The sequence below is a fragment of the Notolepis coatsorum genome (assembly GCF_963971535.1).
Source record: "Notolepis coatsorum genome assembly, chromosome: 9".
In the NCBI taxonomy this organism is placed as follows: Eukaryota; Metazoa; Chordata; class Actinopteri; order Aulopiformes; family Paralepididae; genus Notolepis; species Notolepis coatsorum.
This window is the reverse complement of record NC_140173.1, coordinates 96,486,945-96,503,618: the sequence shown is the minus strand read 5'-3', so window position 1 is coordinate 96,503,618 and position 16,674 is coordinate 96,486,945. Positions and strand designations below refer to the sequence as shown.

Here is a 16,674-nt window from a genome sequence, read left to right as displayed (position 1 = left end):
ACCCAAGGCAAGGCAGAGTCCAGTACCGTAGCTCTTCAACAACTCTTCAAGGAATTAGGGCAACACTCAAAGGCGGACGAAAAGCACAGGGTCCAGGACTAACGTGGATAAATTTTCAGAGAGAATGGTCTTAATAAAGACTCACCAGGAGCAACACCAAAGGCAATTCAAAGGCACAGGTCCACGAGAAGGAAGAGTGAGTGAAACTCCAGGGGACGGCAGGGAAGCGAATACATCTCGCACAGGAGACCGCGGGAGTACACGGCAGAGGAATGGTGGTGACAAGACGACCTGACAACGAGTGACCTGCAGACAGAGTATATGAGTCCTCCCGACGAGCTGATTGGAATTCATCTCAGGTGCGTGATGTTAATTGACGCTGAGAAGCACGCAGTGCTTGGCCAGCCCTCACACTTATTCTGAAAGAGTTGAACTAATTATTTTCGCTAGCAAGATCTCATTCGATTATTCATTCCATTAAGCCTACTGCCAGCAGGCACATTTAAAGAAATATAATCTGATTGATTCAGGTAATGAGGGATTTAAAATTAGCCTATAGATTATGCATTTAACTTGTCGGCGAGGCTATTGAGCCGTACTGTATTGTACCCATTCTGCAATCTGTTAATAAAGTTTTCAATCAATCAATCAATGCCGTTAGAAAATCAGGATTTCTGCGATCAACACCTGCTGTCTTTTCAGGTGAGGCGGCTGCGCGCAATTCTGGTTCGAATTAACGAGACTGAATCAGCGTTAGAGGAACAGGGAAAGCCTGGATTCAAACATCGGGTTCATTGAATCTGGCTAATGGGACTTTTGATCGACTTAGTTGAACCAGGTACGGGGAATTCTTATTATATTCTTATTCGTATTATATAGAATAATATAATATTCTATATATATATTACTATTGTATTATGCACATCGTTGCGGGCAAGACCCCCCGCATTTCATTGTATACTTGTATGCCGTGACAAATAAAACTCTTGACTTGACTTGACTTGAATAGGGCCCAGGTACTCTGGTTTCCTCCCACACCATAAAAACATGCATGGTAGGCAGGGACTACAGATGAAAACTAGCTCATTAGCTAATTCTGGCACATTTACATTGATGTGGAAAGTGAAGAGGTTGATTAATGTGCACTGTCCCTGGGTAGAAAATAAATAACTTAACTTAACTTATCCAAAGCACTTTACAATTTGTTCCTCACATTTTACACATTCACACACTGACGGTGGAGGCAACCATGCAAGGTTCTGTATCGTTAGTGGCTTAGCTTGGCATCACACTGCACTATCTCGCGTACGTGCACGCGTACTGAATAAACCACAAATGTACCTCTAATACCAGTATTAGTCTGACCACACCCCTCATCAGCTTACCTTCATAAGCAGGTGTGTGGTCACCTGCTCTCCTCCTTCTCGCTTTCACCACAAGGAAGAAGTGCCTCGGTAGATCCCCACACTTGACACCATGATGGAAGAAATTGGATTAGGAACAGCTTGGGAAACAAGGATACGTTGACATCATATCTTTATTTTCTCTCTCACTATTTTCGAGAAAATACGGCGATATTGTCTTCGTACTGGAGTGTCTAGAAGATGATGATCATTCTAAAAACCCTCCACCGGTTTTCGTATTGGGAGCACGCCGCTGCATGCTTCTCAACTGCAGTTCCTTGCTGTGTTTGTTGGGGTGAAACCTGTCAGGCCACAGCTGAACTGTCGGACATGCCGCTGTTGTGAGAAGCGGTGCGTTCCAGGTTGGGTGAGTAGTGTTTGCTGGCGGGCTCCACTTGTCTGTTAGTGCTATGGGGGCTACTTGACAAAGTTTATGGAAACCGGCCCCAGGCTAGGGTCCTTTGTTTAGCCGCCTAGGCGACAGAAGGCCTTGGTCTGGAGACCATTATAGTTTTAACTAGTGGGCCGCGACCATTGACACTGGTGATCCCTGTGTGTTCTGGACGAGTGGATTCTCTCTGTCACCGTGTTAAGACCCCATCTTTCATATCCAAATGAGAGTATTCCTTCACGAGGGGATATGTGCATGTAATGTGCGATAGCGGCAGATTCATGTTCGAAGTCAGCTACACAGGCCAGTTGGTACTGTGCTGATTCCGCCGGATGTGGTAAAGTCACCGTTGTGAAGCGGTGTTGACATCTTGTTTTCTCTTTTCTCTTAAAAAGTGAGGAGAGGTTCAGAACGGCGGCCTGTCTGGGTGAGTGTTATGTCATTGTTTACATGTTCATAGCTTACGGTTAGCCAGTCAGCTGTTAACTGCTGCGTTAGCCTGCTGGATCGCTGCATGGCCTGCTTAAGGCCTACTATTAGCCAGTCAGCTGTTAGCTGCGGGGCTAGCATGTCGTGGTCGCTAGGTAACGTTAGCTTGCTGCTATGGCCATGGCTGGCGCGGGGTAGCTTAGCTTCTCGCGCGCCGCCGGAGCTCGCTTCTGATCGCCGTTAGCTTGATGCTATTCTGTTGAACGTGCTTTGATTTTAACATGTTTTACACTCTTGACCGCGACGTCATCCTTGACAGGGGATGTTTCGTCGACCCTGCCCTGAGCCTGGACGGGGATTGCGTCAACAAAGAGGACTGTAGCGACTGGTTGGAGCGGCGACGCTGCCCGGATCGAACAACACAGGACGGCTGTGTTCTACGGTGTCTTGTGACTGCACTTCGCTGATCTGCGTTCCGGGTAGGAACGGGGTTGACCAGACCTCATAACACGTCTTCTGGTTTTACTTTGCTAAATGTATTGTGAATAACGGTGTTTTTTCCCAAAACGTGTGTTGTTGCAATGCATTTAGGATACGTTGCGGGTTATGTGTGAGCTGTTTTTGTCACTGGCAGTTAGCTTCTCCGTGCAGATCGTGATGTATTGATCTGGTTGTTGTGTGAGAAACATCATGGTGTTTATGTGTACCGTGTACTCACTACTAAGGCAACTAACCTATGAAGCTATGCTTGGTGACAAGTGAGTAAAAGAATTTTCTTTCTCAGACTGTAATGACAATGAACAGTGTGTTCACACATTAACAGGTTTTCCTGTTTTAACTGGCCGTATTGAGGGTAAAATAGGAGGATTGTGTTTCCCCCCCCGGTTCCCTGGGGACTTTATCACCTCCTATCAGACATGTTGTGCATTAATTGTGTCTTTTGTGTGGTAGGGATACGATGTAACTCTTAGCTTGATTGCTGAGGTTGTGCTAAATCTGCTGGAGAAACTTATTTCCTAAAGGGAAATTGGTTTGGTTGCTGTCATGTGTGCTTAGCAAGGCCTGTGGTCGATACTAATCAAGAATGATGTATTCTCTCATTGTGAAAAAAACGGCGTTCCTCTGTTGAGTGTTTTTGCCATTTTTTGTAGGTGATGATGGGTTGTGTGTGTCATGTGACCTACAACTGGGTTGTACTGGCCACAGAAGCACATGTGTATGTTGGACCGGGGTTCTTAGAGCCCTCTCTATTCTGTGTTTTTCCTTAGTAAAAATCAGATAGCAGGTTAGCTCATGCGCTGTGTGGAGCTGTGAAACGCTTCATAGAGCTGACTATGACTGTGTCATATTCTCTTTTTGTCGTTACGTCGTATCATGGGTGTGGGGTCGTAAAGGGGTGAACTGGTAACCTTTCCTCTCCCCATTGTTCTGTCGGTCAGGGGTACACCCCCTGTCCTTCAAGGTTCCCGTCACGTGGCGGTTCGGCACGTTACGGGGGGGGGGAGGGAGTTCCTTGTCCCACGGCCTGGTATATTGGGCGTGTGCACCGCAGGAATTCCCCCGCCATAGAGTACGTCACCGTGCGCGTCTCTGTTGGTAGGACTTCCGTGTGCTGTTCAGGTCCGTGTGATGGATCTGTTTTCAGGGGGGGTGGTCAGGGCTCCTCCTCACCAAGCGCCTATTCAGGCCTTCTGTGAGTTCGGACTCCTTCTTCCATGTGAGGAAGCCTCCATCAGAGTACAGAGCCTTCCTCCTCAGATTGTCAAAGTGAGTGGACCCTCTAGAAGGGTCCTTTTCTATTGTATGTATATTCGATTCAATTCGTTTATTGAGTGTGTATGGGTTCAGTGCCTCTTCCCCGGAGGCCCTAAAACCAGTTTTTTACATGGCTCAAGGTGCAATATATTCTTTTCAATCTGTACAGCTCGCGTGGGAAGTCTCTCTGGGGATCCCCGTCTCTTTCCTATGGGAGGGTGGTGGGATGTAAAAATGTGAACATTTTTTACCCCGGCTGTGTAGACTGGGATACATACTGTTGATGCTTCCTTCTTTCTATTCCAGAAGTGTTGGAGTTAGGGAGTGTCACACCCCTCTTGTCGTTCCCCTGGGCGCCTTGGGGATTCAATGACAGGTCTAAATAGCCTGTTCATTGATGGGGGTGTGTCCCGACGCACGTATAGTGCTAGCTCGCTGTAAACAGGCGATTGGCTGGCACGCCTTGGTTGCTTGTGGTTGAAACAGCGTTTTTATAAAGCAACTGAGATGGGGGTTTTTCCTCTTCCGACGACCACATCCCATGACCTGGGTGGGTTGTCGACGGATTCTCGTTCATGTCTGGGGGATGATGACGGGATGGATCTGAACATATGTAGTGGGGTCTCACGCCCTTGGGGTGGGCCACCAGGCGCGGTTCGTCCGAACGTCTGGGTGGCGCCTTCTTTTCATGTTAAGATCAACACGCATATCTGCCCTTCTCCTGGAGTAGGCATGTCGGCGTGGTTAGGGCACGGGACTGGTTCTGGTCACGCTGGTCCAGATCAGTTGAACCCGTTGTCCGCCGGGGATGCAGATCTGCTGTTCTGGTACCCTGAGGGACTTGGGCTTTTTTCAGGGGGAAAAATGCCAGGTCGGTCTGGGTGTCACAGGGTTAAGCGCTATGGAGACCCTGGTTGGGTATGTTTTTACTCAGCACTGTCGTCATGGCTTACAGCCATGCCATTCTGTACGCGCTCGATCTCGTCGGATCTCGGCCGCTACACAGGTTGGTCCTGGTTAGTACTTGGTTGGGAGACCGCCGGGGAATACCAGGTACGGTGTGCTTAGGGGCTGGTTCTCCATTATTTTTCGCTCCTCTCTCGCGCATGGTGAAGAGGGGCCTGTGGGGGTGGTTTTTTGACCTCCTCTGGTGACCCTGTGCTTCCCGTACCGCCAGGCCCGGTCCGAAGTGATGTTTGCGACCCGTAGGCCTGGGTTAACCCTTTTTGGAAACTGAAACACTTGTACTGCGGTATAGCCGGTGTATACCCGCAGGTGTGTTTTGGAGTTTTTTCTTGAGGGGTTATAGGAACAACCACCGCATTGGGTAACACCGAGGTGGTTGATTCCCTGGTGTGTTGGAGCAGTGTCAACTCCCGGGTTCACCGTTTGAGGGTGCCCCTGCACGTTCATGACGTCTGCCAATCGTGTCAGCCTTCTCTGCCTCGACCCCTCTGGGTGGGGGTTGTTAAATGGAGGCTTGGTCATGCAACACCGCCAGCTTACGCTCCTTCCGCCGGGGCGGCTGTGTTCAGCTGTCCCCTCTGGCGCCTGTCTCGTCCGCAGTCTCCAGGCTAGGGTTAACAGCCTGTTGCCTGGTTTTTCCCCGGTGCGCTGCCTGCTTCCGTTGGTTAACCTTTTTTGTGTGCTTACGGCCATGCTGACTGCCTGTTCTGCAGGGTCAGTGTGCCAGGCGGTGTACTATTGGGGGGACGGGGCCCGCTCGGCTTACGGCCATACCGACCTGAACACGCCCGATCTCGTCCGATCTCGGAAGCTAAGCAGGTTCTGGCCTGGTTAGTACTTGGATGGGATTCCGCCTGGGAATACCAGGTGCAGTAACTGAGGGGCCTTTGTCCGAATACGCTGGCGATGTGGGGGGCGGGGCACTACGTGCCCACCTGGTGGGGTCTTGATGCTGGCATCATGGACTTCTCCGGGCCCCCGTTCTAGGGAGTCCAGTCCTTTTGGTGGGTCTGGGTCTTCCTTCGTGCTCCGCTGCTACGGCCTTGCCACAGGGTTGGGTTTGCCCTTGACCCCGTGATTCTGGGGGCAGTAACGAGGTTGTTCCTCCGTTCGTTCCCGGGTGGCATGCGGGTTGTGCGTGTGTGTAGTCGTGGGGTCAAGCCACGGTCTGCTCACCCTGTGCGTTGAGTTGCTTGAGTGCCTCTTCGCACGGTCGGGTCCGTCGCCCTCCCGTGACGTCCCTAATAGGGGGGCTACCCGCCATTAGGGGGGGTCGGGGGGGCTCGGCCCTCCCTGTTCTGATGGTTGTGGGGGGGCTGTCAGCGGGGTGTATTTGTCAGCCAGTGGCTCCGCTTGGCCTCCCTTGTGCAGTGTGATGCCAAGCTAAGCCACTAACGATACAGAACGATAGGTTATGACTATAACCAAGTTCTGTTAGTTAGGGGCGATGCTTGGCATCAGACGGCCGCTGCAGCCCTTGTCCTCACCTTGTGGTGAAAGCTTGGGAAGGAGGAGAGCAGGTGACCACACACCTGCTTATGAAGGTAAGCTGATGAGGGGTGTGGTCAGACTAATACTGGTATTAGAGGTACATTTGTGGTTTATTCAGTACGCGTGCACGTACGCGAGATAGTGCAGTGTGATGCCAAGCATCGCCCCTAACTAACAGAACTTGGTTATAGTCATAACCTATCGTTAAGTGTCTTGCTCAAGCAGGAGCGGGAATCGAATCGTCTCATAAATCAACACATAGCAACCTTGGTTTTGCACATAGCGACCATTGCCTCATTCTCATTCCAAACATCCCATGCAAGGCCTCTGTTACGGAAATACCATGATGGTTTTCTGTAAGGGATGTTTTTTTTAGATGTTTGTTACCTGAGCACTGCTCCTGGCGTCACGATGTCTGTTACCTGAGCACTGCTCCTGGCGTCACGATGTCTGTTACCTGAGCACTGCTCCTAGCATCACGATGTCTGTTACCTGAGCACTGCTCCTAGCATCACAATGTCTGTTACCTGAGCACTGCTCCTAGCATCACAATGTCTGTTACCTGAGCACTGCTCCTAGCATCACAATGTCTGTTACCTGAGCACTGCTCCTGGCATCACAATGTCTGTTACCTGAGCACTGCTCCTGGCGTCATGATGTCTGTTACCTGAGCACCGCTCCTGGCGGCACGAACGTCCCGATGTTTGTTACCTGAGCACTGCTCCTGGCGTCACGAACGTAGTGATGTTTGTTACCTGAGCACTGCTCCTGGCGTCACGAACGTAGTGATGTCTGTTACCTGAGCACTGCTCCTGGCGTCACGAATGTAGTGATGTCTGTTACCTGAGCACTGCTCCTGGCGTCACGAACGTAGTGATGTTTGTTACCTGAGCACTGCTCCTGGCGTCACAAACGTAGTGATGTTTGTTACCTGAGCACTGCTCCTGGCGTCACGAACGTAGTGATGTCTGTTACCTGAGCACTGCTCCTGGCGTCACGAATGTAGTGATGTCTGTTACCTGAGCACTGCTCCAGGCGTCACGAACGTAGTGATGTTTGTTACCTGAGCACTGCTCCTGGCGTCACAAACGTAGTGATGTCTGTTACCTGAGCACTGCTCCTGGCGTTACAAATGTAGTGATGTCTGTTACCTGAGCACTGCTCCTGGCGTCACAAATGTAGTGATGTTTGTTACCTGAGCACTGCTCCTGGCGTCACGAACGTAGTGAAGTCTGTGTTCTGGCTTCCGTAGATCGGCTCCTCAAACTGGGAAACCAAACCACCAGCAACATTAGATCAGAGTGTGTGTGTGTGTGTGTGTGTGTGTGTGTGTGTGTGTGTGTGTGTGTGTGTGTGTGTGTGTGTGTGTGTGTGTGTGTGTGTGTGTGTGTGAAGCTGTCTTTCAGTCTTGTCATCATACAGCACAAGTACAGTACAACGAAAAGAGGTTGCCATCTAACCAGAATGCAAATTGTTACAAAGGATCAGATTAAACCGAATATATATATTTATTTATTGATATATATTGCATAGTATTTGTATATCGTTTGATATCCCTTGTATATTCCTTGTACATATACACGGAATATCCCTTTAGCCCAGACCATAATATTTCATTCTCCTATTGGACAGCGGTCCACCGGCGCCAGAGCCGCGCCTCCAGAGTCAGGTTCAAAGTCACCGTCAAGACATGTCTGGACATGCCCGGCCTTGCCCAGGGCTACGAGACAGAAATGAGGCTGGCACTAGTTTGTCTCCCGCTATATATTACTAGTGTACCATAGATATAATTCCCTAAGATTCAGGTTGTATAATTACCTCCTGCGTAACCAGAGAATGGACATTCATTGTTGATTTGCCTACGCACATTCCTTTGCCTTACAAGTGCATTCAAAGTATAATCGAGAAGTATTATGTACCTTTTGCTGCAATAAATACTTAAAGACAACTTTGTGTAGAACCGGTTCATTGTGGGAAGTGTTCATTATATTTATATATCATGTACTGTATGGCCAGTAATTAAAGTACATAAAGCGGTAGTGGTTTAATGATACCATACTTATCAATACAGTCAGGGAATTGTACCCCTCAGTTACAATTGGTCCTTCGAGCCGGAGGGTAACTAGTGTAATATTAATATAGTGGTATTAATATTGACATGGCCTATGATGAACACTCCACAAAACGGTTCTCCTAAAGTAGATCGCCCGCAGCGTAGACGGCAGACACCTCAGTACTTAGAGGATTACGTTGCCAATATACTACCTAGCCTTCTACAGACGGTAAACGCGGAAAAAGTAGATAGTAAAATTATGTCCGACCCTATCGCCCAGGCTACCCCGCCAATAGAGGCCCTAGTGGGTTCTAACGTAACTGACCAAGCTTACGGTAGGGACCAGGAGGGACCTGACACGACTTTACCCCCCGCCAAGACCGAAGAAGTAGTCCCCGGAGAGCTCCAGGATAAAGACAGCTCTCCAGGGATGGAACTCTACCCGCTACAAGAAGAGGAGAGCACCCCGGAGATGGATCTCCAGGACTCGCCACAGGAGAACAGATCTCCAACGAGTACTGCCAGGAGCGGGTCACCTCAACCAGCGTCTTCCCCCAGCGAGGCGGACAAGATGCTGGCACAGGCATTCCTCGCCAGCCTAGCAGCCTCAACAGAGCGCGATCGACTCCAAGCCCAGACGCTTAGTGAGCGCGAACATTCTTCCATGGAAAGAGAACGCCTTCAGGCGCAGCAACGGAGCGAAGAAGATCGTATACGTCTAGAGATTAGACGCCTTCAGACGGAAGAGAATATGGTAAGAGACCGGGCCGAAGCTCAGCGCGCCGCTGCCGGTGCCCAAAGAGAAGCAGAGCGCGCCGCCGCCGAAGCCCAGCGCGCCGCTGCCGGTGCCCAAAGAGAAGCAGAGCGCGACCTCGCTCTCACCAAGCGCGAAGCCGAGCGCGACCGATTACAAGCGCAGATAATGGAGCAGCTGATCGCCAGGGCAACACCCCCTCCCTCCGCACGAGGTTCCAGGGCCTCGTCAAGACAAGGGTCAAGGGCACCCTCCCCTACCCGATCAAGCGACCCTGAGCCCGACCACCAGAGAGAGCCTATACCCCCCTCCGAACTCCTTCCCCGACCGGTCCACGCGAGACCCAGCTACAAGGAAGAAACGGTCTACACCGCGGAGAGGCTAAATAGACGACTACAGGATCTAGAGGACCTGCCAGAGGAAGAAGAAGAGGGAGAGGAGGAGAGTCAAGCCCGACAGCAGCACAGTACTCCACAGGACCAGGAGGTCCAGTACAGCCCAGGCTCTACCCCCGCGGCTCTGCGCTACAGACCCCCGACTCAATTCACGGGTGAGCTTGACGCACGACCAGCCCCGAGGAATAGCACCTGGATACGCGGGCCATGGTACCCAGCAGGTACCAGCCCACCAAGAGGCGTAAGAGGAGACTCGCCTAGGAGGCCTCTCTTCCAACGCTCACCGATGTGCCAGCCATCCATGGCATCATACATTGGCACACCGACGTTTCCGGACTTCACCCACGAGAACAGAGCACAGTAGACGGAGCTACGAATGTGCTTAGAGACAATGATGTCCGATGTAGCTGATGAACCGTACAAGTATGCTATCCTACTGAAGCACCTCAAGGTGCCCCGAGCGCACAATATAGCGCTGGCCTATGCCACCTCTACTACCCCATACACAGCGGCTCTAGCAGCACTCGACCAAAGATATGGACGCATATGGGACTACGTAATACAAGAGATAAGGCATATTGACCGCCTACCCCCAGCCACAGACAATCGCTCACTAGATGACCTGTCTATCAAGGTACAATCCCTGGTAGGGATGCTGGGGGCGCAAAGAGAAAAGGGTATGCACGAACTGTACGCGAACTCTAATGTCGAGAGGATTTTAGAGAAGCTTCCGCCCGCCCGACAAGAGCGCTTCAGGCGGCAAAGAGACCACCGTGATCCTAACGGTCCCGAGCCATCCCTCCTAGACCTAGCCGACTTCCTGGCGAGAGAAGTCAACAGCCTACGGTTGGATACGTTCATGCGGAGCACCCCAAGCTCCAGAGAGGGACCTAGGAGAGCAAACGATGGCCGAAGATTGGTGACCGTCATGCACCAATCAGAATCAGTACCGAGCAGCAAGAACCACAGTACCCCCTCGATGAAAGAGAAGTGGAAGATGGTGTGCCCGTACTGCGAAAAGGAACACTGGTTGTCACAATGTGACACGTTCAAGAAGATGACCGCCGACGAGGTGAGTCAATGGATAAAGTCCAACCGACGCTGTTACCGATGTGCGCGCAGTCACATGGCAGTCGATTGCCGCTTAAAGAAGAGGTGTAGTCGGTGTGACGGAGCCCACCTAGATGTCCTACACGACAGTAACAGAAGAAAGCCTGCACCCTCAAGCAGCACAAAGGCAAGTGTTATGTACATTGACCCCGCCAGCAGCGGGGGCGCCCGGGTGCTCTTAAAGATAAGATAAGATATTCCTTTATTGATCCCCTTGGGGAAATTCAGGCATCATAGCAGCATGGGGGGGAGGGGGGGAGGGGTACAGGTAGTAAAACAACACAGTATACAGGTAGTAAAAGACAACACAGGCAGTGTAAACAATTTGATCAATATGGTCAATATAATTTACTATCTGACTAGCTGAGGAATATTCACATTATTCACAGTGTCACATGAGGTGCAGTATGCAGGAGGTAGTGTTATAATAATTTACTATCTACTGAGTATACATTAATCAAAGTACCAGGGTAGTCTACTTTGTCCCCCTTGGGTTCCTATAAGTCCCAGGTCAATGTCTGGTAGCAGTCGCTGTCGCTGCCCCCTGTTGTGGGGCCTGGAGGCTGCTAGTCGCTGCCCACTGTTGTGGAGCCTGATGGCCGCTGGTATGAAGGACTGTCCGAGGCGGTTAGTTGAGTGTCGGGGGGGGATGAGTCTGTGGCTGAACGAGCTTCTCATCTTGACTAGCTCGTCGTAGAGGGGGTGGTAGGGGTTCTCCATGATGGCATCCAGCTTCCTTATCATCCCCCTCTCTACCATCACCTCAAGTCTAGGTAGCTCGACTCCCACCACAGAGCTAGCCTTCCTCACCAGCTTGTTGAGCTTGTTGGTGTCCCTTGAGTTGATGTAGCCTCCCCAGCATGCCACAGCATAGAAGAGGATGCTGGCCACAACAGACTGGTAAAAAGACTGCAGCAGTTTGTTGCACACATTGAAGGACCTGAGTCTCCTCAGGAAGAACAGCCTGCTCTGTCCCTTCCTGTAGAGGGCCTCTGTGTTGTCCGACCAGTCCAGTTTATTGTTCAGGTGTACCCCAAGGAACTTGTATGAGTCCACCATCTCCACATCCACCCCTCGGATGGAGATGGGAATCGGGGGGGGCCTCTTCTTGCCCCTCCGGAAGTCCACCACCAGCTCCTTGGTCTTACTGGTGTTGAGTTGGAGGTGGTTGCTGTCGCTCCACCCCACGAAGCTCTCCACCAGGGCTCTGTACTCCTCCTCATCATCGTCGGTGATGTAGCTTACGATGGAGGAGTCGTCTGAGAACTTCTGCAGGTGGCACCCGCTGGAGTTGCGGCAGAAGTCTGAGGTGTAGAGGGTGAAGAGGAAGGGTGACAGCACAGTTCCCTGGGGGGCGCCGGTGTTGCTCACCAGTACGTCAGACTGACTGTCCTTTAGTCTGACGTACTGTGGCCTCTCAGTGAGGTAGTCCTTGATCCAGGCCACCAAGCCGTGCTCCAGCTGCATCGCAGAGAGCTTCTCCGCTAGCAGTGACGGCTGGATGGTGTTGAAGGCGCTGGAGAAATCAAAGAACATGATCCTCACTGAGCTGCGCGGCTTTTCCAGGTGCGTGTACGCTCTGTGGAGCATGTAGATGATGGCATCCTCCACCCCGATGTTTGCCTGGTATGCAAACTGCAGGGGGTCGAGGGAGTCACGCACCAGGGGCTTGAGGTGTTGCAGGACCAGTCTCTCAAACGTCTTCATGACGTGTGACGTCAGAGCGACTGGCCTGTAGTCGTTGGGGGTGCTGGGACGTCCCTTCTTGGGCACCGGGACAATGCAGGAGGTCTTCCAGAGCTGGGGCACCCTCTCCAGCCTCAGGGAGAGGTTGAAAAGATGCTGGAGCGGTGCTGCCAGCTGCTCTGCACATACCTTGAGCACCCTGGGATTGGTGTTGTCCGGTCCTCTGGCCTTGTTTACATTAATTTTGGAGAGCTGCCTACTGACCTGACTGGTTGTGATCGTCAGGGTTGGGGGTGGTGGGCAGTCTGCTGGTGTTGGGGGTGGGGTGCCGTTGCTGATGGGTGTGGGGGGGTGGGGGGTGGGGGGGCTGCTTTGTAGGTGTGATCTGGTGCTGGTGTCGATGGGTGGGGGGAGGGGTGTGGGGAGGCCACTCTGGTCAAAGCGGTTGAAGAACGAGTTGAACTCGTTTGCACGCTCTGGAGGGCCCTCCACAGCTGTGCCCTGCTGTTTGAAACCAGTGATCTTCCTAACCCCCGCCCACACCTCCCTGGTGTTGTTGGCCTGTAGTCTGCCCTCCAGCCTGTCCTTGTAGCTGACCTTGGCTGCCCTTAGCTCTTTTTTGAGCTCCCTTTGGACAGCCCTGGCCTGCTCAGTGTCCCCTGCCATGAAGGCCCTCTTTTTCCTGTTTAGCAGGTGTTTAATGTCCTTGCTAATCCAGGGTTTATTGTTTGAGAAGCAGCGTACCCTCTTTGTGGGTACGATGCTCTCCTCACAGAACCTGATGTAGTCTGTGATGCAGTGGGATAGTCCATCAATGTCATCACCGTAAGCCCTCTCAAACATATCCCAGTCTGTCGACCTGAAACACTCCTGTAGCTCCTCCTCGACGTCGTCAGACCACTGTGGGACAGACATGGTGGTCGTAGGCTGTCTCTTAATGAGAGGCGTGTATGTGGATACAAGCCTCACAAGGTTGTGGTCTGACTGGCCGAGGGGGGGCAGGGAAGTCGCACTGAAAGCCTCCTTCACGTTAGCATACAGGAGGTCCAGAGTTTTGTCTCCCCTGGTTTTGCAGGTGACATACTGGGTGAAGTTTGTCAGGGTCTTGTTCAGTCTGACATGGTTGAAGTCCCCATTGATAAAAATAAATGCATCCGGGTGTTTTGTCTGAAGCGCCACGACGGTGGAGTGTATGACGTCACTCGCCTGCGCCGCCGCCGCGCTGGGAGGGATGTAAACAGTGAGAGCCAGGACGTGTGTTATTTCTCGCGGTAAATAGTATGGCCGCAGACTCAGTGCCAATAGTTCAATGTCGGGGGAACAGATACGTTCCTTAATGGTGATGTGCCCCGGGTGGCACCATTTGGAGTTCACAAAGACAACAAGCCCTCCGCCTCTCCGCTTGCCGCTCTGTTTACTCCGGTCGGCGCGCACCACCGTGAAACCCTCCTGTTCTATTGCACTGTCCGGGATGTTCTCGTTCAGCCAGGATTCGGTGAAGCACAGTAGGCTTGCCTCCTTGTACTCACGCTGGTTGATCATCAGGGCTGAGAGCTCGTCGGTCTTGTTGACCAGCGATCGCACGTTCCCCATGACGACAGCGGGCAGGTAAGGCTTGAATCTCCTTCTGTCCTCTCTCCTGTCCTTCACGCTCGTGCCAGCTCGATTTCCCCGTCTGCGAATCCTTATTTCGGCTGGTAGATTCCTCGGTGGTTCTGCAACTCTGTTTCGAAAGCAGAGGAGAGCCTCCCTCGGGTAAACCAGCCCGCCGTTGTTGCTGTTGTTGTTGTTGTGCTGCCGCGGGTAAACCAGCCAGCCGCCGGTGTTGTTGTCCATTGTTCAGAGCTGTGCTCGACCGAACTTTCCTAACTCAGCTAACTTCACAGAAGTTGTTACAAATGCCTTAACTTGGTCTAAAGCAACGCACAGTCACTTATACACCTATTATGTAAGTATAATCACAAAAAGAATAATTAAGAAAGTAGTAAACGCGATAAAAAGTAAAGGGGTGGGAGCTGCTATGAAAAGGCTGCCACTCTCCTCGGCGCCAACTACTACTAAAGGTGGTCCGCGTAACACTGAGTTACCAAGATAAGGTCATGGACACTTACGCCGTCCTTGACGACGGGTCAGAGAAGACCCTTCTCCTCGCGTCCGCTGCGGCCCAGCTGGGGCTGCGGGGGAGCGAAAACCAGATGACGATTCGGACAATAAGAAGAGATCTAAAGACGATAAAGGGCGAGAATGTCTCCTTCACTATCGCAGCAAGCGGGCAGCCAGAGAGACGGTATAGGATTACTAATGCTTTCACCAGCCAAGAAATAGGCCTGTCGCAGTACACCTACCCCATCGCCAAGCTGATGGATAAATATGTGCATCTGCGTCAACTACCTATACCGCTCATAGACGGTGCCACCCCGACCCTGCTGATAGGCTCCGACCATGCAGACCTCATCGTCCCGATTGACCGGGTCCACACAGGGCCCAGAGGCTGTCCTGCAGCAGTCGAGACCCGCCTAGGATGGACATTACAAGGCCCCCTCGCTAAGTCTCTTAACCGAACAGCAGCCACTAGCTGCCTCCACTCCAGAGTGACAGAAGAAGACACCACCCTCCTACAGCATGTCGAGAGGCTATGGACACTAGAGACAATGCCCTTTAAGAACGAAAAGAAAGACATTCGTTCCAAGGAAGACATTTACGCTATAGCACTCCTCGAGCAAGGGACAAAGAGAGTCAAAGTCAACGGAGTGATGAGATACGCAACTCCACTCCTGAGGCGAGAGGGTATGCCTACCTTCCACGCCCCAAAAGAAGCGACGGAGCGGTATCTATTGAACACAGAGCGGCGCCTAGCCAGAGACCCCGCTCAGGAGACTGTGTACCGCGCTGAGATTAACAAGCTAATCACAGCGGGACACATAAAGAAAATTGACATTAAAGAGGCCGATCAGACGACCGAATCATGGTACGTGCCGCACCACAAAGTCCACCACAACGGCAAGGATCGTATTGTGTTCAACTGCAGCTACCAGATCGGATCACAAAATCTGAATAAAGAGCTCTTGCCCGGCCCAACACTCGGCCCCTCTCTACTAGGCGTGTTACTACGTTTCCGCCAGGACAAGGTGGCCATCAGCGGCGACATCAAAGGGATGTTCCTGCAGGTGAGATTAGTGGAGGAGGACAAGCCCCTGCTGCGGTTCCTATGGAGAGAGAGGATCGGGGATGAGCAACCAGCCATCTATCAATGGGAAGTCCTCCCTTTCGGAACCACATGCAGCCCATGCTGTGCTACGTTTGCACTGCAAAAACACGTCGCAGAGGACCCAGCAGCTGATGAAGAGGTCCGACAAAGTGTAGGAAATAGTTTCTACGTGGACAACTGTCTGCAAAGCGTCTCGACGCCAGAAGAAGCCGAGGCCCTTCTACTCAAGCTCCGCGCCTCCCTGATAAAAGGCGGCTTTGATCTCAGGCAGTGGGCCAGCAGCGACCCGCAAGTATTGCGCAGCCTCTCCCCCGAGGACAAGGCAGCAAGCAGCGAGACCTGGATGGCGACCATCCCAGGAGAAGCCCAAGAAATGACATTAGGACTAGTCTGGCGCTTCAAAACAGACTCGCTCCATTATAAACACACACCCCTGACCAAGGAGCAGGGAAGGTCGACTGCACTACCGACCACCAGACGGAGTGTATACAGAACACTCGCCAGACAATATGACCCGTTGGGATGTATTCTACCTTACACCACCAGGGCAAAGATGATTGTAAGAGCGTTATGGGACAAGGACCAGGGCTGGGACGACCCCATACCCGAACACCTTGCATCCACATGGAGAGAGTGGGAGACGGAACTCAGCTCACTCCCAGGTGTCAACATACGCCGCAGCTACTTCCCACCCACAGTGAGGCCGGAGACGTGCCAGATGGACCTGCACGTCTTCAGCGACGCCTCCGAAGTAGCCTACGGTTCGGTGGCCTACTTGCGTGCCCGAGAGGAGGGAGGAGAAATACATACTGCTTTCATCCTGGCTCGCTCAAGAATAGCCCCACGAAAGCAACAATCTATCCCGCGTCTAGAGCTCTGCGCAGCCCTAGCAGGAGCGCAACTCGCCACGTTAATCCAACGTGAACTCACCATTCCGGTGCAAAGAACAATCTTGTGGTCAGACTCCACGACAGTACTCACATGGATCCGGTCTGATTTGTGCAGATACAAGGTCTTCGTGGGAGTCAGAGTC

General features: G+C 52.0%; 1 protein-coding gene across 1 annotated transcript in view; it reads right to left on the bottom strand.

Moving 5' to 3' along the window:
• abch1 (ATP-binding cassette, sub-family H, member 1) overlaps window positions 1-16,674 on the bottom strand; it is a gene marked incomplete at both ends in the record, with an annotated part of 152,615 nt that overhangs the window by 28,658 nt on the left and 107,283 nt on the right. The window contains one exon of the mRNA XM_084321942.1: window positions 7,631-7,701. Coding sequence (XP_084178068.1) covers window positions 7,631-7,701 — 71 coding nt within the window. The remainder of the gene's footprint in view (window positions 1-7,630; window positions 7,702-16,674) is intronic.